Genomic DNA, 27,609 nt, shown 5'->3' on the forward strand with positions numbered 1-27,609 from the left:
TAGATATGAATTAGAAAATAATTCCATAGTCTTAGTGCATAGAAACAACAAATGGATAAAAAATACTATATTAACTGCCTGAGTGCTTGAATAAATGAGTACAAAAATCAATTTTAAACATATTTTATTTACAAATCTCTAAATGCAATGTTCCATAAAAAAATATATACATGTTTCTATTTACATATTCTTAACTAAGTCTATTGATTTGAATTACAATTTAAATTCAATTTTGGAAAGCTTTCAGGATTTCTCCTGAAAGTAAACATTTAAAAATACTATATACATAGGGGCATCTGCGTGCTCAGTTGGTAAGTACCCAACTTGATTTCAGCTCAGGTCCTAGCCTCAGGGTCGTGAGATCAAGTCCTGCATCAGATTCCACGCTGAACATGGAGCCTGCTTAAGATTTTCTCTCCTTCTTCTTCTGTCTCTCATCCTCACACTCATGCTCTCACATTCTCTCTAAAAAAATAACAACTATATACAGACTTCCAAAAACAAATACCATGCTGAGGCACAAAAAAAAAAAAAAAAAGAAAAAAGAAATAGAATCTTACAGGTCTTGAAGTGATTAGAAAGGGCCCTGGGGCATCTTACCTACTATCATAGGAAGCAGCGTTCTTAAGAGCTTTCACAGTTACTCAACCCATCTAGATGGAAAATTTCAAATGTGACAGTGGTTTGTTCTTTCAAAGCCTCTGCAGTTTTCAGACCAAATGTAACAATGCCAGAGAGGCTCTTTGCACTTTATGTACACCCAGATACTCTTATTTGGTTGATATTGACAAAGAATAATTTCTGAAATCATGATCCTATCATGAAAGCAAGAAAACTGTTCAGGAAAAGCCAATCCTTCAAAGTTGCTGCAACTTTGTTGATCTTAGGAAAACTCTCCAGAATCTGCCGTAAGTCTATAACCAATCAAGGACTCCTTAGTACCCTCGTCCACAAGCAGATCCACTAACACATGTGGCTTGTCATAACCAAAGGAGGTGGTGGTGTTTCTCAGCATTACAGTCTCCTGTTCTCCGCTCTTTATTTCAGTTTTATTATTTGGGGGAAGTTCTGAGTCAGATAAGAAGCTGTCCGATTCCACAACGCCACTGTCAGAACCATTTCTGGAGTGATAGGAGTTGAAAGCGACAACACAGGGTTCAGACTGGTTACTATTTGAATGGACAGAATTCTCTGTCATTCCTGGGGTCAGAGGGCGCCTAGAAGCCATGTCAGAAGTATTCTGTTCAGTGGTCACCACTTCTGTTTCACTGAAAAGGTCTTCTCGGGGTTCCATTTTTCCGGCGTTGTCTTCAGTAGGCATACCTACAATTGTTGCTGGAGACAACTGCTCTTCCCAGACCATCTTCTCATTTTCTGGGACAATTGGCTGGTAGGTGACGGGTGATACACATTTTGATTCAGATTTTGTCTCCGAAGAGGCATTTTTTACCACAGACAGCTAAGGGAAGAGAAGTCAATGATTAAAAATAATAAAGTAGTAAGCTTAAGTGCATGTCCTTTAAAAGTCATGGTCTAAGGGTAACGGACAATGAAATATACCACTAAAGGGCATACTTATGGGAACAATGTAGCAGTATCAGGTGGTTGCCTTTTCTTGCTTTTAAATGAAAATACACTGTATTAAAAATAAGTTTTAGAATTTTTAAAAAGTCATCCACCATCTAACCAGTATGTGCTGTTTTTTCTATATTGTCTCCACATGTATGCACATTAAATTTGTAATGGGAGTACACCTATTTATATAATATTTTCACCATTCATCTTCATAATTATAACTTTTATTAGAATTTTTACTGCCTCATATAATTTCTTTATACTGATGATTAATTTCTCTAATAGCAAATATTGAAGAGTTTCCAATTTTTATTATTTATAGAACATGCTGAAGTGAATATTTTTACACATCTTTTTATTTATGGAGTTTTTTAGTTTTTTAAAGAATAAATCCTTAAAAGTAGAATCACTAAGTCAAAGGCTGTGGCATTGTTTATGGCACTATGACACTCCATATCCATTATAAGCTTACCTTTCTACCAGAGTTGTATTACTTTTACCAGTATATATCAGTTTTACCACTACTGATACTACTGGATAGTCAGGTTTATTTTTCCTTCTCTAGTGGGTATAAAGTTACATACTACAAAGTCACTTTGTGCTTACTTATTTATTTATCCTAAATCAGTAAGAATAAATACTATAATTCATACATGAATTACCTACCACTGATAATTCTTATTCACTTTACATAAAGCGCTTTCAAGACAAATTGATATGGGTCCTTAGTGTGTTACAGAGATATTATTCCTGTCCTATTTCATTCAAACAGTTACCATTCTGTTACCTGTAAGCGTTCTTTTCATTATACAAAAGGCTTTTATTTTCTTTAATTTTTTTTAAAAATGTATTTATTAATGAGAGATACAGAGAGAGAGGGAGGCAGAGACACAGGCAGAGGGAGAAGCAGGCTCCATGCAGGGAGCCCGACGTGGGACTCGATCCCCAGTCTCCAGGATCATGCCCTGGACTGAAGGTGGCGCTAAACCGCTGAGCCACCGGGGCTGCCCTACAAAGGGCTTTTAAATGTTTGACATTAAAACATCAAACTTTCAAACTTCTGGGTTGCCTGGGTGGCTCAGTCAGTTAAGCATCCAACTCTACTTCGGCTCAGGTCATGATCTTGGGTCCTGAGATTGAGCCCAGCATCAGGCTCCGTGCCCAGTGGGGAGTCTGCTTAAGGATTTCTCTCCCTCTCCTACTGCCCCTCCCCCTGTTCATGTGCGTGCATGGGCGCACTCTCCTGTGGCCATCTTTCCTTCTATACTCCAACCATAATAGTGTTTCTGTATTTTTGGAGTTTCAGAAGCCATGCTTTCTTGATGCTAGGCTTTAGCACATACTATCTCTTAGTACTTGGATAAACTCCTATCTGTCTCTCAAGACTGCTTAAGCATCACTGCCTCCAGAAAGGCCACAACTAAGCCCTACCCTCCAAAGATGGACAGTCCTCATTGGCATGCACGTAAACTTCTACATTTGAACACCATACTCCCACTGAATACTTATTTTCTTCTCCCACTAAACTTTAAGCTCTTAACAGACTTATCCAATTATGCTCTTGTTCTGTACATTAAAAAGTACCTGATGTGTAGTAAAAATTATGTGGTTTTGGATGTGTGGCAGATTGAACACTTTACGGTATATAATTAAAGAAAAATATTTAAATATGTTACCAAGGACTTGGGTAACATGATGCTTTCTCTCTTAAATGGATTCATCTTCTTAATGTAACAATACACAAATACCAGGATAAGTACTAGAAAAAGTAGGAGAGCAGCAACAATTGGAATCCAAACAGAATCTAAAAAAGGAAAAATCACAAATTAGAATTAGGATAGAATACTGCTATATCCATGAAATAGTTTTAAAGTCTTAGTGCTGTTCTTTAATAGATTTGCCAACTGGGAAATTAATATGGTTAGAGTTGCAAAGAACCCTTGCCACAGAAGTTGGGCAAGATAAAAAAAAAAACAAAAAAACACTCAGGTACATATCCTAGATATGAAGAGGGCTCTTCTCAACTTGCAATTCTCTACTTTCTGTAACTCCATCTCCATGACACAAAGTAGCGAGAACAGATTTTCATAAGAACTTCCTTAAAGCCCCCCAATATAGGGTATTTCCAGAGTTACACTTTTCTCCCCGTTAATAAGGCAAAAGACAAAATTTTAAAAAAATCTATCCCTTCAGAAGTAAATTCTGACAATGTAATAATTTAATCTTGCTCCTCAGAATTTTTGTCACATTTTATAATTATTTCGAGGCTGTAAATACCTTTAAAGAGATAGACATACACATAACATACACGGACAGGAAAGCTGCACAAGAATTAGATGCCCTTAAATGCAAACCAGAAATAATAACTTAAACTAGGAAAGATCTGTTTCAAAGCACATACATCTATAATCACTATTGTGTATTTTGTTCTAATGCTGCTTATTTTCAAAGCACAATCTTCAGTATTTTTTTTTTTAAGATTTTATTTATTTATTCATGAGAGACACAGAGAGAGAGGCAGAGACACAGGCAGAGGGAGAAGCAGGCTCCATGCAGGGAGCCTGACATGGGACTCGATCCTGGGTCTCCAGGATCAGGTCCTGGGCTGAAGGCGGCGCTAAACTGCTGAGCCATCAGGCTGCCCCACAATCTTCAGTATTCTATTTTCACTGTCCTCTCTTCCAAATTAACAGCGCCCTACAAATCCTGGTGGCATTTGTCTTCCTTACTAGCATTTTATTACCTTTAATTTCTATTCCAAAGTTACTTTTTTGGAATTGTCACTCTAAAAATTACTACTAAATGAACGAGTGTATAAGATATATTATTAACAGGATGTGGAAAAAATTATTACAACAGTAAAGATAAAATAACTTCATAACTAATGCCAGCACTGTGTGTAGAAGCACGGCACAAGCAGGCAGGCAGGGAATACGGCTTCTGAGACACTGTGCTGCCACCATGTGGCCAGAGTAGTAACTCAGTTTATGATTCAGTTTAAAAAAAATAAATTTGAGGCATTTGCATTATTTCACACTTTGTACATTAATTAGGATTTTATTTTTTCAAAATAGCAATGCAAGTTGGCATAAAATGCACTGCTTTATTTTAAGTGAAAAGCTATTTGGAAAAAAAAAAAACTATTTGAAACCTTTGTTACAATAGCCTAAAAGTTACTAATATTAAATTCTAGGCATTTGGTCCAATTTTTGGCCTAGATCCCATTCTTCAAGAAGCTATTTGTATCATAAAATTTTGGTTGGGGGAGGCACCTGGATGGTGCAATCAATTAAGCATCTGACTCTTGATTTTAGCTCAGCTCGTGATCTCACGGTTGTGAGATCAAGCCCCACTTCAGGCTCCATGTCAGCATGGAGTCTGCCTGAGATTCTCCCTCTCTCTTCCTCTGCCACTCCCATTCATGCTCTCTCTCTAAAATAAATACATAAATCTTTAAATAAAAATAAAAGAAAGCCATATTTAAAAACAGCCTTATAACTGGAAAATATATATATATTCACACACAGTTATCAAAACATGCTATCATAGAGAAAATTGTAAATAATCTAGAAGTCTCAAACTGAGGAACATTAAAATGAATATAAATTCTTCATGATAAAACAGTCTACATACATTAAAAAATAATACTAATAGAGAATATGAATTAAAATGGAAAAATATTTATAATATATACTTAAGGCAGTGTATAAAATTGTATATACTATACACTAATGATCATAGCTATGTAGAAAAAGGGAAATGGGATGAGGAAAAAAAAAAACACCAAACTGTTAACTAAATATTTGGATGAAAGAACTACAAATAATTTTGTTTTCTTCCAGCTTTTTTTTTTTTTCTTCCAGCTTTTTATATTTTAGAAATTATCTATAATGGAACATTTAAATTTCATAAGTGCAAAGAACAGCCCAAATTTTTGTTAAGGTACCTGCCACTTGAGAATATCAGTTCTAAAGTTCTATCATAAAAATCCCCCCCCCACACACACACAAAGAAAAGATAATAAAATAAAATTATTAAGTGTTATAAAAATGACCCATAACATAACCTATCAATATTTATTTTTGGATACTAATTTCCAGTGTTTGTCTAGTTTGCATCACACATGACAATGAATATTTTTGCTATTCAGTTTTTAAACTTACCACCCCCATTACGAACATTCTAATGGAAACATAACTTCTTGCTATGTGTAAATAGTAAGTTGCCTTATATCACTACAGTGTAATCCTGAAATGCTGACATTTATGCTTGGAGGTTTAGGTGTGCTTTCTTTACCCCTGGGTCAAAAGGTCATCACATAGCTTTCCAAATCGGTTGTTTTAGATTTCTCAGTGCCTGAAAAATGAGCTTATTTTTACTTTTGGACTTCTCTAAGAAATGGAATTGCTAAGTATTTTTAAAAAGGACAGAGATTTATTGAAACTGCCTCTTTTCAGTTATCCCTCCCTGTATTTAGGAACAACCAGCAGAAACTTGCCTTCTATGTGGTCACCATCAAAAGTGGTAATACAAAGCTCTCTGGACTTCTCAGTTACAACAGACCATTCTTTTGAGACTCCTTCTGCTGAAATACAGTAGTTCAAACTGAGGGAGGACACTGGGATCGTAAGGCGGCACTGAGTCTCATTGCAATCATCTTCGTCCTCTATACCCATTCTGTATGTTGTCTGTATGGGGGAAACAACAACAGAGAAAATGCATGGCTTCTTTCATTCTGCAGAAAACAAAACAAAAACCAAAAAAAGTACCGTATTTATCCTGATCAAACACCTGAAGGAAATTTATGTGGTGTAAGTTGAATAGGTCTGTAAATAGTGTTGATGTCAAACAATAAGTCAATTTGTTATTTCAACACAGTACTATGCTATGTATCCATGAACATGTTCTTTGTAGTGACAACAAATTTAAAAGCTCAAATAGCAGGAATGTTCAGTTAGTTTTTTTGGTTTTGCTTTTTTTTTTTTTTTTTTTTTTTAAAGAATTTATTTATTTGTTCATGAGAGACACAGAGACATAGGCAGAGGAAGAAACAGGTTCCCTGCAGAAGCCTGTTGCGGGTCTCGACCCCAAGACCCCGGGATCACGCCCTGAGCCAAAGCAGATGTTCAACCACTGAGTCACCCAGGTGTCCCTCACTGTTAGTTGTTAAAGCAACAAATGGTCATTAGTCCTTTGAGAATAGTGCTAAATACCTAGCTGATGAGAGAGAAAAGCATCTGTAGAAAAGTTATTCTACAATGACTGCGGCTTCTCTTAGCGGTAGTACACAGAAGGCACTGAGTCAGCCTCTGCCAGTTTATCCTTCATTCGAGCAGCCAAAGGACAAGCATCACCTGTGCCAGGGAGCGCCTGCACGCACGAAGGCAGAACAGGGATGCCGGACTGCAAACAACTGCCGCCAGAGCAGAAAGACATGTGAGCCACGAGGCCTGCAAAGGAGCTAGGAATCATCGAACCACACAGAAGCAGTCTGTCGTGTCAGAAGAGAATTCAAAGGGGAGATGAAATGCTCACTGAATACTGAAGAGTGAGTAGAAACTTGCCAAAGCTGAGAAGGTGGAGAGGGCCTTCTGGGAAAGAGCATGGTACCCACAGGGAACGAAGAGCCAAAAGTCACTCACCAAAGCACAAATAAAACATAGGCTGGAAAGAATGGGGAGACAGGAAGCTGGAAAGGACACAGAGGCCAAATCATAAAGGCCTTGTAGGCCATACCATGAAAGGGAATTTAGATATGATTTTGTAGCTCACAGGGATTTGTGAAGGGATTTTAAGCAGTGAAGGAAGGTCAGATGTGCACTTCAGCAGGACAACTCCATTAAGCATCCAGAGTGATGTTTTAAAATCTATGTCAAATGTCACTCTTGCTGCTCAAATCTTTCCAGAGATGTAACGTCTGTGTCAGAAAAACATCAAATCTCTCCAGTGCCCCAAGAGATGTGGCCCCCGGTGACCTCTGACCTCATCTGCTCCATCTTGCTGCTCTTCACACCCAGTGTGCTTCTGCCAAAATCTATGCCTCCAACAGTTTCCCCATATATACCCCTTAAGGTCACCTCCTAACCTCCTCCAGACCTGGCTCCAGTCTCACCTTTCCCTCTTCTGACCACCCTACGGAAAAGCACTATTGCCCCCAACCCTGCTGCCCATCCCCTGTCCCTGCTCTGTTTTCCTCCATTACATGGAGCACTGGAGCACTGTCTGTACTATTTGCTGCTATCTGCTGGTGCCAGGAACGCACAGAGCACATGCCTGACAAATACTACTAAATAAAGCAACAGCAGCGCTATGGAGAATGGATGGACTAGAATCATTCCAATCCAAGTGTGGCCTGCACACCAGTGTAGTAAGTATATTCCCACAGCAGTACCGCTAACCTTTACTTTCAAAAACAAGGATTCCAATTATATCTTCCTATTATTTTACATCACTAGCCATGAAGAAGAAAAGATTAAAATTATGTTCATGTTACCAGTGGAGAAATAGAAGTAAACAGGTTTAAAATCCTAGAATAGAGCCATGCTGTTAAATGAGGCAAGACAAAATTTAAATGTATCCACCTGCCCAGCACTAGTGATTTACTCCAATACTGACTCCCCTCAACATTTATTTATGTGATTTTTCTTACCAACACCTATGATCCATAAGTCCTGCCTGAGTGTTCATAAGCATTCTACTTTCATTACATTACATATAGAGACAACTTATGCTAGCAACAGAAAAACAGATCAACAGAAACACATACCTCACTTCCATTTATTTTCATATACACAATATACATGAATGTGTGACAATTATTTTCATCATATATGGGTACTGCCTGTCTTCCACTTATAGCAGTTAAAGGATGAAATAAATCAATAATGATTTGGTTTTCCATTTTTCTGATACCCAGTGCAGGTGGTCCAATTTTCCCTGTGGTGGTGGGGAGGACACACAAAAGCAGAATTAGTACTATCCCTGGAACTTCACAGCGCATTACATAAAATTGCCAAAATCAATCAACCTACTCTTTCTGTTGCTCTAAAGCAGGACCATGTTTAAACCATTCCACAAAGACCTAGAAGATATTCTAAATGTCCTTAAAAAAGAAATGTTAATCTCAAGCAGGAAGTATTCTTATCAAATCTAAACTCTTTAATAGTTTAAAGTCACTTCTAAAAAAAAATAAATAAAAAATAAATAAATAAATAAAGTCACTTCTAGTCCAAAAGGTAAATATTGTTTTACAAGGTTAAAAAAACCTTGACGTAACGGTAAGCTCTATCAGGATATTTTTCCTTTTTTTGTGGTTCTGCAGATAAAAAGGAAAATCTTTCTCTCAAAAAATGTTTCAGAAAAGGCATTTTAGTTACCTTTGCACACTCACTGAAACTCTTTGTATTACCAATATCTATGGACATCTGGCATGAAGGCTCTTATAAAAGCTTGCTAAATATGTTGAACTTTTATTGTGAAAATTAAAATTAGATATTCATTCATTCATTCATTCATTCAGCAAATGCTTATGATTATGTGTCACCAATGCTTGACACTTTGTTGGTGAATCATTTACCTATTCTTCATGTGTTTATTGCCCACTTACTATGTGCCACGCAGGTCTGTTCCTCAGGGCCTGGCATACTTTCTAGCACAGTGTGCCCTTGATAAATCTGATGGTGTAGCTATCAGATGACAAAGGCATGGACTCTGGGATATAACATTATTTCAAGGGCAAGTAAAGGAAGGGCCTCTAATAAGTAAGCACAATCTAAAGAGCAGGAGCAGAACCAAGGCTATGGTGGAGGAAGCAAAGAAGGAAGTGAAGATGGATAGCAAGGCACAAGGCCTAGAGTACTGGAGAGGACAAAGTGATCATTTCTTTACTCACGAGTGAGGGTATGAGAGCTACACAGTAGGATTTTGGTCAGAGCAGAGGAATGGGCCATGAAGATTTTGGAGCCCGAGGCAATAACTAAGATCAGGTATATCACGGGAATGCATAGCTGGCAGAAGTCAGGGCTGAAAATCACTGGGGGTTGAGGAGATGATAGAAATCTAACATTTGTTAATGTATTAAGTTGGTAGATAAAATTCCTCAAGGTCTTGGGGACTAGGCAGAGTGTGGAAGAGGGAGATGTCAGTGAGTATAACTCAGCAAGGAGTTATAGGGAAGGGGGTGAGGGGAAAGGCTCCTAGAGAGTCCCTGGGGGCAGCACTGACCCATGCTTTCAGGGAGTGGAAATGTAATTGTTTAGAAGGGGTACAGTGATGGGCACATCTCAGCCCAATTTTGTGGGGGCTTGGGCAAACAGGAAGACACAGACTCCCTAAATTCCTCCAAAGGTTTCTTGTGATTATTTTCAGCAAGTGCTAATAAAAGCAAATCTATACAGAAGATATGCGTAAATATTTTCAAATTTCAAAGATCTACTCACCTTGTCGACATAAAATAAATTCTTTTGATTCTACATAGGCTGATTCTTTTTGCCCAAGCCTAGCTTTAACTCTGGCCCAGAGAGAAAGTGATGGATCATTAATTACAGGAAAAATATTACAGTAATGATCTGAGGTGTTGCAGGCATCAATCCATACTGCTTCCCTAAAATTAGGAATAAAGAAACACAATAGTAACATTTACTGTCAATATACAAACTTGAATAATCTCTGTCTGTGCTTTGCTTTTCACGTACAGCATGGAGCTGGTAGAAAGAACTGATCAAGGATAGGATGGAGAAGCCAGACAAAGTAGGAAGTCTTACTCTGGTCAGAAGTACTAGAAATACCTTTACAATAAAGAGGCTCAATTCAAAATACAACACCTGAACAAAGCACATTCCACATACAGTTTTTAAAAATCTGATCTTTAAACCACTCTAGATTCTGTGAACATAATCATTACTTGACTGCAGAATCTAATGTATTACAGAGACTCCTGACACTTTTGAAAAATTTTTTGAAATTTTTATCTTTCTACTCAATAATACATTTACTATGGAAAGTTAGAGGACATCTTTTTTTAAAAAATATATTTTATGTATTTAGTTATAAGAGAGAATGAGAGTACGGGTAGGAGCAGAGAAGAAGGACAAGCAAACTCCACGCTGAGTGCAGAGCCCGATGTGGGGCTGGATCCCACGACCCTGAGATCTAGCCTGAGCCCTGTGTCAAGCCCGAGCCCTGAGCCAGAGCCCGGAGTTGGCCTATCTGCTCAGTGGAGAGTCTACTAGAGGATTCTCTCTCTCTCCTCTCCTCCCAGTGCCCCTCTCCCCATCAGCACACATACATGTGCACTCTCTCTCTCAAATAAGTAGGTCTTTAAAAAAAAAATTTCAGAAGTCAGGACTCTTCTACTTCAATTTTGATAGAAGAATTAAGAGGCAGGAATACTCTGAAAATAACTAATCTGCATCCTTAGCACTTCTGGAAATACAAGCAGTTTAAGAAGTTCTTCCACATGGGAAAGAAAGATGATGAGAAAAAACAAAGTTATGGGAAGTATAAAGACCTAGACAAAAGCAGAATTAAAAAGATAAAAGAGTAACACTTACCCATAGTTCTTTACCTGTACAGTAAAAACAGGAGTCTGTGGCATGGGTGGGTAGTTCCAAAATAGGACAGTATTAAAGTTATAGGCCTCAATTGTAATATTGGTTGGTACTGGCACTGTAAGAGATTCAAAAAGTAAAATGGACAACTGTAAGAAACTAACATTAACATTAGAAAACCTTGTAAGGAGCCATGTTAGCCAAATATGTATTTTGAAGAAAAGCAGAATTCACCAGAACAAATACAATTATTTAAATTGAGACTTACAAAAACTAATTTTATTGGAAAATGTATAGAGTTCTGATTCATTCTAAATTCCTAAAACACTGTAATATGAGGTAAATACAAATATAGTAGAGGCAATAAATCTCTATAATGTCTTTAGGAGTTTTTATAAATAAATGCACTGTCTGTTGTAATAATAATCCTTGATTCATTTACTCACTAGAATTTCCCATATTTGAAACCACAGATTGCCTTCATTGTCTAGAGGAGAACTGGCTACGCCAGGGAGGGGCAATTTCATTCTAAAATACCACGTAGGCTCTCAGCCCTCACCTGCCTTGGCACCTTTTCTAATAGCACAGGAATTGAGGCCTCACTTGGCTCCAGGAGCCATTCACCTTGTCAGTTTCATTAATTTTTTGCTGTCTGAGGTGTGAAGGGCTTGTTACAAAACACACCTAATATTTCTTCTTGCCTTTGCTCTTGTAAACCATTTCAGAAAATGTCTGCTGAGAAGATGGGAGTCACATGAGAGAACAGGCAGGAGTCACTTTGATATCCTGTAACTAATTATCAAAACCAGCCACTTACTCCCCTGTGCAGTGTGAAAGGCTGCTGACCACCACCCCTTGGGAAACAATCACACATACATCTCCTCCTCCCTTCCTCCTTTTCTCTCTCTCCCTTCTTCTTTCTCTCCCTTCATACCCTTCTTTATGAGTGAACAGGAAGATACAGAGTTGGCAATATGACCCCAAATTTAAGAGTATTCAATTCTACCTACCTGAACACCATGAAACATAATTTACAATTACAATTAAAATAAATGAAAGGATGGCACTGTGGTCAGGTACAGTGGCTTCCAAACATAACTTATTATCAGCCTCAAAAATTCTGAGAGCCAAAAATTTATTTAAAAAAAAAGAAAAAATTCCCCAGCACAGGGCACCTGGGTGGCTCAGTTGGTTAGGCATCTGGCTCTTAATTTTGGCTCAAGTCAGGATCCTACGGTCCTGGGATTGAGCCCTGCATCGGGCTCTGCACTCAGTGGGGAGGTGACTTGTGATTCTCTCTCTCCCTTAGCCCTCCCCCTCCCACACACTCTCTCTAAAATAAATAAATGAATATTTTTTTAAAAAATAAAAATAAAAATTCCCTAGCTGACAATGATGATTACTTGGAGTTATATAAAGTGGACTGTTCTAATAAAAAATATTCCCTGGATTGGACATTAAGAAATGTGGGTTCTTTCCTAGTCATTTCAGACTTCCTAATCTGATACGTGAGGTGTTAATTTCACATAAATTATTTGCTTACTTTTGAAGGAAATGTCTACAGTATTTTTTCCCAAAGCAAAATTCCAATATTCAAACCCAAACTGGTACATTGCTTTAATTTACAATTATTTAAACTTGTATAATTGTTTTAAAACAGAACACAGGGATGCCTGGGTGGCTCAGCAGTTAAGCCTCTGCCTTCGGCTCAGGGCATGATCCTGGGGTCCCTGGATTGAGTCCCACATCAGGCTCCCTGAGTGGAGCCTGCTTCTCCCTCTGCCTGTATCTGCCTTTCTCTTTCTATATCTCTCATGAATAAATAAAATCTTAAAAAAAATAAAATAAAATAAAACAGAACACAGATCCAGAATTATTTCAGTAAAAAATAGAGTTATGAACAATTAAATTCTATGCCTTTTTCCTTCCTTTTATGATTATTTTCCTTTGTAACAGTGGTTTTCAACAGGAGGTGATTTTTGTCTCCCAGGGGACATTTGGCACTGTCTGGAGACATTTTTGGTTCTCACAACTGAGTGGTAGTGGTAAGGCGCTACTGACATCTTGAGAATAGGGGCCAAGAATGTGAAGTATTCTATAAAGGCACAGGACAGCTCTCCATGGTTTGGCAGTCCAAAATGCCAACAGCACTAAAGTTGAGGGATCATGCTTCATATGTTCACAACTTTAGGAATTTTTAATTATTGCTTAAGAGGAAAAACTAATTTAAAAATAGAATCCTTTTGATAAACCAATATATTACATGGCTTCCTCACAATGAATACCTTTGGTTTTCATTTTTGTCTAACTTCTATAACTACATATCAAAGCACTGTGACAATTTGTGCCAAAAGGTTGAGATTATGAAGCTGGAGGAGGTCTCACAGATTCAAACACTGCATGCTTATAGTATGCTGCTTCTTTTCCTTTTTAAAGATTTTATTTATCTATTCATGAGAGACACAGGGAGAGACAGGCAGACACAGGCAGAGGGAGAGAAGTAGGCTCCCTCTGGGGAGCCTGATGTGGGACTGGATCCCAGGACTCTGGGATCACGATCTGAGTCGAAGGCAGACTCTCCTGCTGAGCCACCCAGGTGCTCTTAATGTAGCCAGTGATCAGACACCTACAAGTTTTCTATTTCCTCTTCCTGAAATACTGCTGACAGCTATTGGTTCCTAGCATCTCTGGTTCTCTAAGCAATTTCCTTGCAGGTGAGCCAGACAGCACTGGGCTTGGCAGATTTAGCCCTGATTCTTCTCTTTTGGTTTCAGTAGAGCTCCATGGCATACTTAGCAGGGCCTACTGAGGCTTCTTTTTTCGGTTACTTTAGGCATTTTTTGGATGCCTTTTTGGATGTTTGCACCTCAACTTCATGAAACAACCTAGTCTCAGAGAGCCTACAATCTGTGGGGAGGAAATACAAGGCACCCTCACACACACACTCCTCAGGGTCAAATCAACATTAATATCAAATAATATAAACAGGGGTGCCTGGGTGGCTCGGTTAAGCATCTGCCTTTGGCTCAGGTCAGGATACTGGGGAAATGGGATTGAGCCCCATGTGGAGCTTCTGGCTCAGCAGAGAGTCCGCTCCTCCCTTTCTCTCTGCTCCTCCCCTGGCTTATGCATGTACTATGTCTTTCTCAAATAAATAAATAAATAAATAAAATCTACAAAAAAAAAATAATAATATTGTGGCACTGGTGGAACATCTGCCTTCTGCTCAGATCGTGATCCTGGTGTCCTGGGATCAAGTCCTACATTGGGCTCCCTGCAGGGAGCCTGCTTCTCCCTCTATGTCTCTGCCTCTCTCTGTGTCTCTCATGAACGAATAAATAAAATCCTTAATAATAATCATCATCACACATATAAACATTATTTTTAACCAGGTAAGAGAGGAGGAACCTGATGCTATGAAAACTCACACTGAATGTGAACTTCTCTCAAAAGCCATTTCTTAACTTCAGCATCTCTTGCCTCTTCAGAGACTGAGAATTTTCAAACCTTCAGGTCCTGGCTCTTTTTTAACAGCCCTTCTTTTGGTTACTCTTTCTATTCTTGCATTTTACCACCAGAAGCAAGAAGAAACCATGTGGCACTTTCAGCACTGCTTGGCAACCTCCTGGGTAGGTCTTGAACTCAACAAGCGCATTTCCTACTCTTCCTGCTATTAAAGGCAATGATGTCCCTAAGCTTTCTGCCTCTGGTAACAAGGACGTGCTTTCCTCCAGTTTCCAAAAATGAAGAGTTCTTCACTGCCTTTTAAGTCTCTTAAAAAAAAAAAAATCCTTCCCAATAGGAATGACTTAACTGTACAGACTCACACTGAGATTCCTATATTCAAGAAACAGGCATATAGAATATTAAATAAAGCACATTTACATTTAAGAAGAAGTTACTGAATCATAGTTATGAAACCACAAACAGGGGCACCTGGGTGACTCAGTCCTTAAATGTCTGCCTTTGGCTCAGGTCAAGATCCCAGGGTCCGAGGATAGAATCCAGCATCAGGCTCCCTGTTCAATGGGGAGTCTGCTTCACTCTCTCCCTCCACCTCTGCCTGCCACTCCCCCTGCTCTTGCTTTGTCTCTGTCAAATAAATGAATAAATAAAAAAATAAAATAAACAAAAAACAAACAAACAAAAAACCCCACAAAGTAGCCTGGCACACTAGGTTGGTTAGGTTTTAGTGTGAATCAAATGATGTTTCCCATAATTTAAGTTAAAGCTTGACTTGGTTGACTAGAAAAAGGACTTAAATCACAGCTTTCAAAGCAAAAAGAGACAGGTGGTGGGAAGAGGAGGTTTCAATGGATACTAACAGACCTTACCATTCTACTAAAGGGGAAACTTTGAATATATACACTAAAGGATGTAACTTGTGGTTTTATGCTACCAGCAGAGAAACCATGTGGTTATTACACATCTGCCTTTGTCATTATTTGCCAAACTCTCATGATAAGTAGACATGAGTAGTTTTCTATTGTTTCAGAAGTTTGTGACCTAAAGTTTAAATTGTTTTATTTTTTTAAAAGATCTTATGTATTTATTCATGAGAGACACAGAGAGAGGGGCAGAGATGTAGCAGAGGGAGAAGCAGGCTTCATGCAGGGAGCCCGATATGGGACTCAATCCTTGGACTGCGGGATCACACCCTGAGCCAAAGTCAGGTGCTCAACTGCTGAGCCACCCAGGCGTCACTTAAATCATTTTATATTCAAATTAAAATAATTAAGGCTTACAGCAAACTTCTATTCAAAATAAATTTTTATTTTATGTCAATAAAAATATATGTAGAAATAACAAGAAAGGATTATCTGTGATGTTTAAGGAAGAGTATCTCATCACATAAAATAATCTTACAGATTTCTCTTGAAAATGATACAGATAGTTTTCTGTAACTCATGTTGTTTTGGAAATGAGTTCCGTTATTTGGTGCATGCTACCTAGAATAAACTTTTGCTATTTTAAAATCTTCTTCTCAGAATGCCTCTGAACAGCTGAGGATTTAATAAAACCAAACACAGTAAAGAACAATCCGTTTTTTTGTACCACTCTACAATGCGGGGAGGGGCGGGGGGAAGCTCTGGTTACAACCGTTTCCTCTTGATAAACTGGGAGAGACAGGATATGAAAAGAAGAGCAAGGAAGAGGACAGAAAAACTGATCAGTACGTGAGGAAGCAGCACACAAGACGACGGGCAAGGGGAAATCACAAAAGACCAAAAAACCTCAGCTAGAAAGAACAGCTCTGTAATAATTGCTGGGGAAACAAGGACCTACAGACATCTCCAGATTTCCTGTGTGGATGATGGCCAGAATACAGGCTGCTATGTGTCCTCCATCCCATAACCACCAAAAGCATCTGTACCTCTACTGAAAAAGGGATAGTCACAGAAGTTCTTGCCCGATTTTAACAAAGACTATAAAAGTGCGTACATCTATGGCTGAGCAGAGCTCTGGAGTCTGTAGACACCATCTGACAATCTGCTTAACCAACCTCGCTCTGGGAAGGAGGAGCTGAGAAGCATAAAGGAGATAAAGGGACCAGTAATTAAATTGTTTGGGGAGATTCTAAGCCTCTGACACTACAGCTCAAAAATAAGTGCTCCAAATTAAAGCATCAGACCCTTTTGTGACTGAACAACTTTCAGAGAAAAGCTCTCTAGCACCTTTCCCCTAGTGAAAGATAGAGTCATGGGCGTTTTTACAAAGGTTTCTTCTCTCATTACAAACTGAGAAATGGCATTGAGAAATCCAGGGAGACAAATCGAACTAGAAAGAAAAGAAAGAAAAGAAAGAAAAGAAAGAAAGAAAAGAAAAGAAAAGAAGAAAAGAAAAGAAAAGAAATCCAAGGAGGAAAAGGGAGAAATATCAAACCAAGACTTCTGCAATTTTTTTTCAGAATATATTTATGAGCACAATCTACCTCCTGAATGGTTTTATGGTCCTGATAAAATAGCTATTTTCTTAGTGCCTTCCAAAATTTTTTCTTAGCAAGCAGGAGTGTCTTCTAGATTTAAGATGAATAAAGACATTTTGATAACTCTTACACATTTCAAATGTTCATGAAAGTTTTTTGATTGAAACATTTCAGTATTTTTCGGCTTTGAATCATCTGTCACTTTAAGATGAATATACAAAAAGTCTATTTTCCACTTTTATTACTTCCTTACCTTTAGAAAAAGAGATTCAGAGCTAAGGGTTCAAATAATAAAATTATTATTATAAATAATAAAATAATAAAGCTGTCACTCTATAAAATAGTTCCCTAGCTGGGTCAATATTCTTTTTTTTTTTTTTAAGATTTTATTTATTTATATATGAGAGAAAGAGAGAGAGAGAGAAAGAGAGAGAGGCAGAGACACAGGCAGAGGGAGAAGCAGGCTCCATGCAGGGAGCCTGACGTGAGACTCGATCCCGGATCTCCAGGATCACGCCCTGGGCTGAAGGCGGCACTAAACCGCTGAGCCACCTGGTCTGCCCTGGGTCAATACTCTTAATAGGTCTACAGTCTTCTCTTCTATTTGTCTTCAGGCTCTATTCTGATTTTATCACTCATTCTCTCTCTTAATTTGTGGAGCCCAGAATACAACAGATATGAATGAAATCCTTTCCTTCTTTTTTTTTTTTTAAAGAGATGGACATAATCAAATAGTAGCTTAGACTGAATTTGTAATTAACTAAAATCCCCCCAGATCTCTTACCCAAACCACCATTGGATAAGTTAGAGCTTCTCCAATAAACATCTGCTTAGCCACTTTCTGATCTAAAATGCAGGATTTTTATATGTGCTCCTATTTATTCAATTTTATCTAGTTGGGTTTGCTTGGCATGCCAACAAATTCTACTTGGACCAGATCCACCTATACCCTGAGAGAGGTCATTTCTCAAGACTAGTTCCCATTTGGACTAATTCACTCCAAGTTGAGAAATAGTTGAGAAATAGGAGCTGAAAAACTTTTTTCAGTTTCTGAAAAACAGGGGAAAGAGAGAAGAACAAGTTAGTTGCTGATATTTTAAAGGTCTCATACTGATTTGGAATGATTTTTTTTTTTAAAGCCAACACAATTTCTCATATACAACTACAACAATTTAATATTTTAAAATATATTTGTTAAAATAAATAACAATGAACATTATTGAATGGTAATTACTAATGTGTGCATTAAACATTTACCACAAGACAAGCAATGTGCTCCACGTTGTTATGCACTGTCTCCATTAACCAACACAAACCATTCTATGAGAGAGGTGATACTGGTATACATATTTTTATCAATGCAAAAACAAAAGTGTAGAGAAGCTATTGAAAGACTTGACAGTCTATAAAGTTTTGTTGGTTTTGGTTAAGAAAAGCAACTTAGGCATCATTTTGGTAATAGTTTAAAATAAAATGATCTCCATATATTAATACAAAGTGGAGATGATTATTTTCTGGTCACTTCACAAGCATCTAATTCAAGTAGTTTTGCATGATTTATTGTACTATCACAATTATATGATGACCACTGCAAAATATGAACAATGTGTTAAAGCAAATCATTTCTTTGGAATGGACATGACTGAAATGGATATTGGTATTCTGATTTCTATGCACTGGGGTAATCTAAACCAAAGAGACTCCCTTAGTAAGAAAATTACAGGTAAATGGATTCCTTCCTGTCAGGAATTAATTTAATTCTGGTTCAATTCTCATTCTGTTTCTATCCAATTAAAATGGAACCATTAATTATTCATCTAGTTTATACAACAATGGCACTATTGCTGTTTGCTGCCAAATCTAATGAGATAGCTCTTTTATAAGGGTTATTTTTCTCTCTTTTTTTTTTAGGTTTTCCTCTGTATGGAACTAAAATGAGAACCTTTCAAAGTCCATAGGAATCATGAATTTAAAAAAAAGGAATCATGAATAAGAATAAAATGAAAAATAAATTATTAATACCCTATACAATAAATGTAATTAAAATGCATGGTCTTAAGTATTTTGAATCTCTGAAATAAAAATAGGAGCCAAAGAAAATAATGAAAAATTTAAGCAACCCAGAACATTATCCTTTAGTCAGAAAAGAGACTTTCTCCACTTTATTAGTGGAGCCAGTTAAGGTAAGAGCCCCACTTCTATGAGAAAGTACAGTATGCTCTTGAATATTACTAAAACCCACAGTGGAAGAGCAAACTGCAAGAAGACAGATACTGCTTCACTTAAAAATATATATACACTACTGGGGCGCCTGGGTAGCTTAGACGGTTAACCACGTTGCCTTTGGCTCAGGTTATGATGCCAGGGTCCTGAGTTCAAGCCCTTTGGGCTCCCAGCTCAATGGAGAGTCTCCCTCTGCCCTTCCCCTTGCTCTCTTGCTCTCTTTCTGAATAAACAAATAAATAAAATCTTTAAGATATACATAGATTATCTACATATAATATATATATGTATACATACACTAGTTTTATAGGTAAAACTGTATGAAAAGTGAAATACCACTGATTATTAGATAGCATGCATGGGTTTCTTTTCCCTATTCATTCACTAAGAAATATTAACAAAAGCTTGTCACTGGAGCACACAATACATTACCAACCACTTGGATTTTGCAGATTGACTATATCCTCTTGCCTGCTTCCTTGTTCCTACTAGGTTCCCTCATCTAAAATGAACTATCAAAAATAGAGTAAAAGCCAACACTGTAACAAGAGTTAATACCCTGAGTGTGTGTATTAAATGTCAGGCACTGGTGAGATAAGGAAGCTTGCCAAGAGCCAGAAGTAGGTTGTCCTTATTATGGATTTTCCTCTTACTCTCTGGAGACATTACATTTTAAACTAACTTTAAAAGCATAAGAGACACAAGACAAACTAGAGAAATACATGGAAAATCTAGACAAATGTATTGAAAATGCAATGAAGAAAGGAGGGCGGGCATCGAAGATGATACTTTGGGAGCAAACAGGCAACACTCCCAGAGCTGGCTTCAAGGATGTGCAAATTGTGTAACCACAAGGGGTCCCCACACTTTCAGGTGTTAGAAATAGAAAAATGGAAGGTACCAGTCCTGCTTTCAAGGACTGTAATTGTATATAGCTAACAGTTATTAAGCGCTAGGCACTGCTGTTAACTTACCACATCTCATTTTCACAACCACCATATAAAGTAGGTGCTATCAGTATCTCCATTTATGGATGAGAAATCAAGGCACAACGAGGTCTGCCTTGGAGAGAGGTCACTTCTACTCAGGGAACCTGGCAGGTAGGCTCCAGAGTCCAAGTTCTTAACCACTCTGGAAACTGCCATTACCTAAGGCAGGTGAGTCATCTACAAGGGCAGTTGCAGCACATTGTGATAAGGGCCTGGACTCTTGCACAGAGGCTACTGGAAAATAAGATTGGGGTACCTGGCTTAGGAGGGCCCAGTCTGTACTCAGAAGGGCATGGCACATGATTTAATAATGCTATCTGAGCCATTCTCTTCCCACATCCATGAATGACTCCTGCTGACTGTCTTTTAAACTTTCTACAAACTGCCCTCTCTTCTCCACTTAAACTGCCATTTTCATTGAGTCGTCTCAATTTAAGCAGGAGCCTAACTGGCCTCCTTCCTTAGAGTCTACTCTCAAACTACTCTGTAAGATGAATGGTTTTTCTGAATGGCCCAACTGATCCTGCATAAAATCATTTCTCTTCTTAAAATAGGAGAGTGACCTATTTTAGGTCACTAATTAGGTGAGCTAATCCAGTGACTGCCCACTCAACTATAGTGAGCATATTTACTTTGTTGCCCTAGCATCTGTACTTCCTTCAGGAACATTATTTCTCTTCTGGAAACTCCCTTACTGCCACCGCAGGCAAGCAGGTACCTGACCCAAGCTGAGCAAATCAGAGCCTTTGGGCTCTAACAAATCCCTTGAGATTTTGTTAGGATGGCGGAAGCTGCAACATGCAAAACCCCAACGCTGTCAACATCCATGATTCCTGCCAAGTAGGAGCAGCTGTCCACCTTCAGAGTTGGTAATAAGATATAGAGTCTTGGCACTTTTGAGTGACTGGCTCAGCTTTCGGAGGCCCAAGTGGCATCTCTACCTTTCTATGTCTTGCTTGGATTCTCTAAACCAATAAATTTCCCAATCTGCCAGAGTTAGCCAATGCTATGTTGCTAATCCTTTGCTTACACATGACAAGGCACTTCATTTCCCAGTCCCTACGTCTCTACCTGTCTTATCTCCCCTTGTATCCTCACACACATATTCTACAATGAAACCCTTAGTATTCCACTAATTGAACAAGCTGTTTCACACCCTCTCCCTCTGCACACCCAGTCTCTCTGCACCTCCAGCTCCAACTCTGGAGTTATCTGTCTCTATAAAGTCCTTCCTGATTCCCCTGGTCAGAGCCAGATACCCCAACCTTGTTTTTCTAGTAGTCTGTGCAAGAGTCCAGGCCCTTATCACAATGTGCTGCAACTGCCCTTGTAGGTGACTCACCTGCCCTAGGTAATGACAGTTTCCAGAGTAGTTAAAACTTGGGACTCTAGAGTCCACCTGCCAGGCTCCCCACTGAGTAGCAGTGACCTCTCTCCAAGTTGGGCAGACCTCTTTGTGCCTTGATTTCTCATCCATAAATGGAGATACTGATAGCACCATTTGGTTGTTATGAGAATGAGATGGGATAAGTTAACAGCAGTGCCTAGCGCTTAATAACTGTTAGCCAAATAATCATCCTTGAAAGCAGAAACTGAATAACTCCCATTTTTGTATCCCCAACATCTGGCACAATGCCTATCCCAAAGAATGTCTAATTATTTGTTTGCTTGCCTCTTAAAGAACAAGCCAGAGGACAAGTGGATATGAATGCAACACACCTAAACCAAGCCCACAGACCAAGTCATAATACAGAGCTTTGGACCCAGAATTTGCCAAGAAGACCAGGCCTCCCTGACCCCTTCGAGGCAACTGCTAACGGTGGATACTGAGAAGATACTCAAAACTGATGCGGATCCTGATACTTTAGGCTCTTGCAGAAAATATTCACGGATTTCACTGGAGCTCCTAATCAACATTAGGCCGAACTTTGAAAAACGTATTCCCTGCATTTATTTCCGGGGAAATCTCAGTGAACGGGCAGAAATAAAATGCTCAAGAACTAGGCTAAGAGACGTACAGCCTAACAAATCTGCTACCGAGTGCACGCACTACAAGGCTTCCAGACTTACACATAAGAGGGCCAATCACTGCCACTTAATGATGTTCATAATGAGGGGAGCACAACTTTTTTCGTAACGATTTTGGGCTCCCCCTCGGAGTCCTTAAGTCCTGAGCGCTGGTCACAGGGTACACACGCTGACCCAGGAACTCACTTCTTTAAAAATGAATTACCAGAACTGGAAGACCGACAGCCGCGCTTAGTCGTTTCGGCAACAACGGAAGAGGCGAGAGAAAGGGAACTGAAGTCCACCGACCGCGGAGACCACGGCGGCCTTCCCAGGGGCCGCCCGCGCACGTCTGGGGGCGTCCGGGAACCCCGCGCGACGTCCCGGGCGGACGAGGGCGCGCCCCGCGGGGCCGAGCTTCTAGCCCCGGGCGGCTCCCAACCCCCGCCCCCCGCCCCCCGCCTCCCGGCCGCAGCCCTGCCGCGAGCGACGTACCCGAAGACAGCTCCGGATCCGCGGGGCTCATCTCAACCCAGCGCCCGGCCTGCAAGACGAGGACGAGCAGAAGGAGCAGGGCCATGCTGCCCGGAGCCGACTCGGGGTGCGGCCCTCAGAGAATGCGGCGTCCAGCCTGCAGCCGGGGCCTCGCGTCACTTCCGGACCAGCGGACCAGCGCTCCGAGGAGAGGTCCGGCGCGCACGCAGCGCGGAGCCCGAGTGGGGATTGGGGGTGGCGGGGGGAGGCGGGCGGGGGCGGGGGAGGCGGGCGGGGGCGGGGGGGCCGGACGGGGGGGCGGGGCCACGGCGGCGGAGGCGGGGCCACGGCGGGGACGCCAGGCGCTGACCCGGCAGCGGGATAGGGCGGGGGCGGAGTCAAGGTCAGGAGGTGGAGTCACGGTGAGGAGGCGGGGCCAGAGGCGTGAGGCGGAACCGGAGCGTGAGCCTGAGGCGGAGGCTGGGAACCCGGACGTGAGAGGGAATTCAGGGCCGCGACTCCCCAGCCGGGCGTTGGCTGGGAGGGCAGACTAGGGCGAGGAGGCCAAGATAGGCCGGCTCCAAGGACTCACAGCGTTAAGGGCGTCAGAGTCTGTGGTCGTGACAAGGGCTCACAGGTTCTGAGGAACTTGGATCCAGAGGTTCCGTTCTTTCGATCCGGCACCACCTTCCGAGAGTCTTCTTCCCGTTTTTGCAGTGTTCTGGGGTTGCAGAACTTGTCCTGAGGCCACAACCCGGCCACAATCCGTACTTGAACCCTGCTAGACTTCGCCATCCAGGCGTCTGGAAGTCTGAGAGTGCAGAACAGAGCCCTAAATGCCTCTCTAATTTGTATTTGTATTTTAGGAAACTAAAGCTTCAGTGGTGAAACGGTGTGTGCAGACCTCTACAGCCTGCATCGAACTGGCTTGGCCAAGAACTACTTCATCCTTGGACGAAAAGCCACTTGTGTTGTTTTTTTTCAGCAATTAAATATCACGTAGCGATTTATTTTTTTTTTTTTTATTTTATTTTATTTATTTATTTTATTTTATTTTATTATTTTATTTTATTCTATTTTATTTTATTCTATTTTATTTTATTTTATTCTATTTTATTTTATTTTATTTTATTTTATTTTATTTTATTTTATTTTATTTTATTTATTTCACGTAGCAATTTATTAAACAGCCTGTCATCACTGGATCCGCCCTCCTTCCTCCCTGGCCATATTACTCTGCATTTCTCACATTCCTCTTCCGCCAAATGGCCTCTGCCTTCCCAATACATCCCAGGCTCGTGCTCAGATATGCACATGGCTAACTACCTCACTGCTTCAGATATCTTGTTATCATGGCTCTTTGCAGAAATTTGCAATCACAACCCGTCTTCTCATCTTACCTTACCCTGTCCTAACTTTTTTTCATGGCTCTTACCACCTTCCCCCACACTCTCTGATACACATATCAGTGCTTATTTCCTCCGCCTTTTGAAATGTAAGCTCCATTACCCTGAAATCTTTGGCATCTCGTTGGTATTTGTTGAATAAAAGAATGCATGATTGCGCTGGCATTAGGCACAATGTTAGAAAACCTTTTGAGATGCTGTACAAAATAGGAATTATTAACAGGATCATTTTATTCATATTAGTAAATCTCTGAGCTCCATACCTCTGAAACTTCAGTGGACATATGAACTACTTGAGGATCTTGTGCAGATTCTAATTCAATTCGTCTGATTCAGTTGGGCCTTGAGATTCTGCATTTGTAACAATATAGAGAGAATGCCAGTCCCACTGGCTCTAATAGGAATGCTTTACCTCTATTAGAGGGGAATACTTTGTTTGGTATTATGATACCCACTGTGTTAGTCTGTTCAGGCTGCTTTAACAAAATACCACCAACTCATAAGTAACAACATTTCATTTCTCACAGTGTGGAGGCTTGAAGTCAAAGATCAAAGTGCCAGCATTATCACATGACAGCTGTCTTCTGGGTTGGAGACTTCTGGTTGTACTCTCACTTAATGGGAAAGGGAGAGAGCTCTCTGGAGCCTCTTTTATAAGGGCACTGATCCCATTCATGAGGTTTCCATCATTACTTAAACATCCCCCAAAGTGCACATTTCCTAATACCATTCCCTATGGGAGTTAAAATTCCAACATATGAATTTTGGGGGGACACAAACATTCAAACAATAGCACTCACTATATGAAAGGCACCTAGTCATTGCAAGAATGTAAGGATGAACAAGAACTGGTCTTTGCAGGAGTAGGACAAAACATAATATTCAATTTGATTCAGTAAGAATTTTTTAGTAACCATCACAGGTTGAATCACCCATGAAGTAGACTCTGCAGGGAAGCTTAGTATGCAAGACATGCTGTTGTGTACTCTTGGGATCAACCTCTGTGAAAAGGAGGTGGAGGAAACAGGAGTGAGCAGAGGGAGAAGTTGATCTGTGACATCATCCTAACAAAGTCCTAACAAAGTCTTCAGCTGACCCCTTGGAGCTGGGATAGCCTTTTAGAGGTATCATGAGTGGATATGAGTGGCTGACCCTTCCACTCCCAACATTGATTGGTCTTTTGGATACAAACAGCCCCTGGAAGGGGCTTGTCCATTTTTTAAACTGAGGCATTATCCAAAGAATGGTGATAGTTAAGGGTTTTTATCAGCAGTACTCCCAACAGCAAGGGAGAGATGGGTCTAAATCTTCTGTTCTTTTTTTTTTTTTTTTTTTTTCTTTTTTTTTAAATCTTCTGTTCTTAAAGGGGGTATGGGCAGAACTTCCCAATCAGCATCCATGACATTTCTTTCTGAGGCACCTTGCTAGTCACTTGGAGACTAAGGATATTTATTAATTCACTATTATTGAGTTCTGCTATGTATATATAACCCTGTTACACACTGAGTAACATTCAGACCTGAATGAGAGATATGGCCCCTGCCTTCATGGTGCTTATAGTCTATGAGGGATTAAACAAGCGTCAAACTATTACATAAATAAATACTGGACTTGTGGTAAATCCTTATCAAGGAGAACAATCGATTTATAGGGGAATAAACAGAAATTTCATTTAGTCTAAGTTTTTTTTTTAAAGGATTTTATTTATTCATGAGAGACACACAGAGAAAGGCAGAGACATTGGCAGAAGGAGAAGCAGGCTTCCCAAGGGACCCCAGGATCACACCCTGAGCGGAAGGCAGACATTCAACCACTGAGCCACCCAAGTGTCCCAGTTTAATCTAAGTTTTAAGGAAATTCTTTCTTGGAGCAGTTACAGTTGTGATATTGCCTGAAAGATAAGAGGAGATTAGTCTGGACAAAACTGAGGGATTGGGGCTCACAAGATAGTAAAAGAGGTAGGAGAATGATCAATAAAATATATTTTAAACTTCAATATATATATCTTAGCCACACAGAAGGCAAATGAGCAGTGGCTGTTGACTTGGTAAAAATCTTGTGCCTAAGGGCTGGAGAATATCCAAGTGTATGTTGGTCCCCCTATATCCTTTGGTGAGTTTTTTTTTTTTTTTTAAATCTTTTTTTTTTTTTTTAATTTATGATAGTCACAGAGAGAGAGAGAGAGAGAGGCGAGCAGAGACAAAGGCAGAGGGAGAAGCAGGCTCCATGCACCGGGAGCCCGATGTGGGATTCGATCCCGGGTCTCCAGGATCGCGCCCTGGGCCAAAGGCAGGCGCCAAACCGCTGCGCCACCCAGGGATCCCCCTTTGGTGAGTTTTTAAAACCAAAAAACCAATGTAGAGCAAGGGGTGGATAATTCCAAAGCCACATATAAACTGAAGTGTCACTTGGGAGCTAAGGCTTCATTTTGTAGGCCATATTCAACACAGGAAATTAATAAGCCAAGCAAAATAATTTAAAATATTCGACAATGTTCTAATGAGAACAGAGACTGTGTAGTACAAACTATGCACTTTTGGCTCTTGGCACCCTGTATTTCCTTCCTTTTTTCTCTAGAACAGAAATGTCCATTTTCCTTTAAAGGCAACAGATTGAAAAGTCTGCAGCTAAAGCATTTAGTTCTGAATTCTAATTATTCTATAAATTATAACTAACACTCCCCTACCCTCTCACACTTTACTCATGTCTCTACACTGCCTCTTATGTTTTCACCATAGCACTTATTACCATCTCTATGTAGATACATATATATATATGATATGCATATACATATATATATCCACAAATATATAACTAAAATATATATCTAAAATTGTGATAATCGTTACCAAAGAGAACAATGAAGCTATTGGAGCATAAATTCTATTTCTCTCCTTATTTTCTTCACTGCCATATCTCCCCTGTACCTAGACAAGCACCTGTCATTGCACTAATATCTTTTGAATAAATAAATGAATGAACAAAGCAAGCTTGTGAATAGATGTGCAAGTGTGGCAGACACAGTTAAATTTATGGTTGATTAAGCTATAATTGGGTCACTGATGAGAATTTAGACGTTTGTTTTTCATACTGGTACTAAAGTACTTTTAGTTCTTACTCAGCACACAGCCCCCTTCCAAGGAAAGCTGTTGTGCTGACATCTGCTTATATTGGATCAAACTGTGACTCAAAGATAGTTATCTGTAGACTGCAAAGTCTTTTGGTAGATGGCTTGTCTTAGAGCATTGCCTAAGATAGATGCCACACACAAGATGTTAACTGTGGCAGACATTGTTGACTAAGCTGGCTGCTAATAACTTTTCTCAGTATCCTTCTGTCTTGCTGCCTTCCCACCATCGAGGCTATCAAAGCTCAATACTCACTTTCTGAACCTTCACAGCAGCCAAGTGTTGTCATCTGACATAGTTCTGGTCAATAAGACATAAGCACAAGTCTGTGTA

The 27,609-nt window shown here is 39.7% G+C and overlaps 1 protein-coding gene and 1 long non-coding RNA gene across 2 annotated transcripts; one reads left to right on the forward strand and one right to left on the reverse strand.

Annotated features, from left to right (window-relative positions):
- Positions 1-107: 107 nt before the first annotated feature.
- IFNGR1 (interferon gamma receptor 1) lies at positions 108-22,902 on the reverse strand. Its single transcript, XM_025422388.3, has 7 exons — positions 22,764-22,902; positions 11,127-11,241; positions 10,014-10,177; positions 8,342-8,511; positions 6,074-6,263; positions 3,252-3,379; positions 108-1,459 (listed from the first exon to the last, which is right to left on the reverse strand). Exons 1-7 carry the CDS (start codon positions 22,846-22,848, stop codon positions 884-886), a joined length of 1,428 nt encoding a protein of 475 aa, XP_025278173.1. The 5' UTR covers positions 22,849-22,902; the 3' UTR covers positions 108-883.
- Positions 22,818-24,197, forward strand: LOC125755533 (uncharacterized). Its single transcript, XR_007412247.1, has 2 exons — positions 22,818-22,955; positions 23,609-24,197. It is a non-coding gene; the product is annotated as an uncharacterized LOC125755533 (long non-coding RNA).
- The last annotated feature ends 3,412 nt before the right edge of the window (positions 24,198-27,609 follow it).

This window comes from Canis lupus, chromosome 1 (assembly GCF_003254725.2).
Source record: "Canis lupus dingo isolate Sandy chromosome 1, ASM325472v2, whole genome shotgun sequence".
In the NCBI taxonomy this organism is placed as follows: domain Eukaryota; kingdom Metazoa; phylum Chordata; class Mammalia; order Carnivora; family Canidae; genus Canis; species Canis lupus.

Excerpts from the sequence above, each read along its gene's own strand:
- IFNGR1 (XM_025422388.3), bottom strand. The coding sequence starts at position 22,848 with ATGGCCCTGCTCCTTCTGCTCGTCCTCGTCTTGCAGGCCGGGCGCTGG. Across the intron at positions 11,242-22,763 it reads GGATCCGGAGCTGTCTTCGG|TGCCAGTACCAACCAATATT; the intron begins GTACGTCGCTCG and ends AATCTCTTACAG. Across the intron at positions 8,512-10,013 it reads ATTTATTTTATGTCGACAAG|GGAAAATTGGACCACCTGCA; the intron begins GTGAGTAGATCT and ends CCACCACCACAG.